Source organism: Arachis ipaensis, chromosome B01 (assembly GCF_000816755.2).
Source record: "Arachis ipaensis cultivar K30076 chromosome B01, Araip1.1, whole genome shotgun sequence".
In the NCBI taxonomy this organism is placed as follows: Eukaryota; Viridiplantae; Streptophyta; class Magnoliopsida; order Fabales; family Fabaceae; genus Arachis; species Arachis ipaensis.
Window position 1 is genome coordinate 1,902,008 of NC_029785.2, and position 3,265 is coordinate 1,905,272.

The following is a 3,265-nucleotide window of genomic DNA, read 5'->3' on the forward strand; positions in this document are numbered from 1 at the left end:
GAGTACAACTAGACCATTTTTTAAATAATAAAAAAAAAATTTGAATTTTCTAAAATTTGAATTTAATTTTAGAGAATAAAGTGTGATTTTTTACTATTTATTTTATAAGTGGGACTAGGAATAAATATGAGAAAGAAACTATTTAATGATAGAAGATCACACTTTACCCTTTAAAGTATAAATTTAAAATTTAGAAAATCCAAATTTATAAAAAAAAAAATTTATTATTGAGTTAGTTTTGGTACACCATTTTAATTTATTAGTTGGGTGATGATATCATTCTTGTCTTACTACAAAGATGTATGATTTTTCATTTTTCCATCTTGGCAATCACTATTATTTTGTTGACTAAATTATTAAAGAATATAATGTAGAGGGTCTAATTTGGTATTTGAATTCAAAATCTTTTAAGTATACAAACACAATTCAATTATTACTCTAAAACTCTATTACCGAACAGAAATAGAAAATTAATTGAATAATACATTCGAATTGTTATGTTAGTGTAATTATTATTAGTTGCCCAAGGTACAGTTGGATTCATTGAACAATCAAGTTGAATCAATTCATTAAACAGAAAAACGCTAAAAAAATTGACTTTATCACCCCAACATGTGAACTATTAATAAGTAGTATTTTGAAAACTTAAAAAAGTAAGAGACGAATTCAGATCGTGGAAAAGGTGGAGGACTCCAACCCCTCCCTAACTAATATCCATGGACATGAGAATCGAACTGAACTGATCGTTGGTTCAATTAGATTAGTTAAAAATTGGTTATTGTAAAAGGCTGTATCTAAAAGGTTAAAGAGTATTTGCTTAAGTGAAGAAGAATTAGGTGTCCGTTGATCCGACGGAAAAGAGTTAGAGAGGTAGAACGGCATACCGCATAGGATACGCCTGACACAAGAATTTTAAAATTTTATAAGATACGGAAATACGTATACATATAAAATATAAAATTTACTGTCTCCGAATTTAGCGGATTATTAAGATTTGGATATGCCTTGAATGGGCCAGTTTGTTGAGGGCCCATGAAACCCGATAAGCGAAGTCCGTAACAATTATTAAATTGATCTGGTTCGTAACAAAAAAATTAGATACAACAAATTTTAAAGAAAACAACAAAATTCGTCAAAAAATTGTGGATGAATTAAATTGGTTTGATTTTTAACAATAAATCGATTAAAAATTAATTTTTTTAAAAAAATATATTATTTTATTTTATATAATTTTTATTTTAATTGAATTTTTATGCTTATAAATTTCTAATTTTATCGATCTAATGATAAATTTAGTAGCCCAAAAAAGTGAATAGTGTCTAAAGTAATGATACATAAGTAAAAAACGGATGTAATTACATTTATTTTTAATCCTAAATGAAACAGAACAATACAAGGATCTATTATATATAAACAGAATATCTATTTAGATATGCTCAGATTATCCCTTTTTTTCATCATGAGAAAATATATTTTCATTACGAAAATGTTTGGTAACTAAAGAAAATCAGGCAAAAAAGCCATAATTTGTCTTATTTAGCATTTATTAATTATTGCGACAATTAATTAATACTAAATAAGACAAATTCTGACTTTTTTTTTGTCTACCTAGCATTACCTTTTTTATTACGAGAATGTATGTCACCCTATTCGGTTTAGTTCGGTATGAAATGAATTTAGAATCATACAATTGATTCAAAACTTTTCAAACACCATTATTGGTTATTGTTTGATTATTAACAATTTGGATGATGTTTTGAAAATATATTCATCAGATATGACAGTGATATGTTCTACGACAAGACCACAGAACCTGGGAACGATGGTGTATTATGTGGGAGCATGCCAACATCGGAAACAGCTACTACTTTTGGTGCAACTGTAACTCAGGCTCTGAAGAATCTCCAATTAGCAACACCAAGAATCAAAGGCTTCTTTGCTGCCACTAAAACACTAGTAGCTAGTGGCGGCGGTTCGGTGTATGCTGTCGCGCAATGTGTTGAAACCGCCACTGAAAGCTCTTGCTTGGATTGCTTGACTTTTGGATTTGTTAACTTGAAGAGTAATTGCATTCCCAACATTGATGGTAGGGCTTATAATGCAGGGTGCTTTATGAGATATTCAAATTTACCCTTCTTTTCTGATAACCAAACCATTGACATCACTCCCTATTTAAAACAAGGTAAACAATTTATTATTATAGTAGTAACTAATTGATTATTAATAGGTACTATGATGCTCTGTTTTACTTTAATCAAGACCAAAATAAGAGATACTAAAACATGAGTAAGAAACTAAATTAAAAAGACAACTAACGCCCGTTTGGGAAAATTCAAAAGTAACTTTTTTGAGAGGTAGTTATTATAATGACGATGGCAAAAATATCTTCTCATAAAGATGCTTTAGTTAAAAGTGTGGTTTATTTATTTAGCCACACTTTAAACAAAAACAACAATTTTATAAATATCAAAATTTAACTATATAATTCATCATCCAAGAGTCAAAAAGAAATATATTCACATGAAGACAATTATAAAATCTTCATTGTAGTATCCACCTTTTTGAGATTTTGACTTATGAAAAGTAGTAGTATTAATGTCTGGTGCAATTTTTAAAACAAAATTGCAACTTTCTAAGAAACTATTTAGGAACTTATAGAGAAGTTAAAAAAAATGACTTTTCTCATAATACTACTACTTTTTATTACATTTTTATAAAATAAATACTTTTAGAGCTAAAAATCCAAATACAAAATAACTTATTTATAAGCTATTTTTAATACAGCTATTTATTGTTTAAGTTATTTTGTTAAAAAAAATTTAATTAAGCTATTTACCCTAACTGAACCTAAGTACTCCTAATTTTCTTTACACAAACTCACACTTATACACATATAATGAAAAACAAAAATACTATTTACATATTAAAAATAAATTAAATAATATATTTATATATAAATATATTATTTAATTTATTTTTAATACATATTTTATATTTTGATATATATTTTATGCTAATAATTAATTTAGTATCTAATTTTTTATGTACACATACGATTGAATAAAAAAATACACACTTTAAATATTGTCCAAGATTTTGTTTAGCAATAATATAAGCTAAAGGATAGATATTGTCATTCTGATGGTCATTTTCATTTAAAAAGCTTCTTCTTAATATATACAAAATATATCTATAATATAATCTTACTAAATTGAAGTAACATTATCCATTTTAGAGTGACCATATCCTCTCTCTTTACAAATTA

At 26.4% G+C, this 3,265-nt stretch overlaps 1 protein-coding gene across 1 annotated transcript in view; it reads left to right on the plus strand.

Annotated features, from left to right (window-relative positions):
* The window catches only part of LOC107644188 (cysteine-rich receptor-like protein kinase 3), a 9,542-nt gene that overhangs the window by 3,276 nt on the left and 3,001 nt on the right, over positions 1-3,265 (plus strand). The window contains exon 2 of the mRNA XM_016347997.2: positions 1,776-2,182. Coding sequence (XP_016203483.1) covers positions 1,776-2,182 — 407 coding nt within the window. The remainder of the gene's footprint in view (positions 1-1,775; positions 2,183-3,265) is intronic.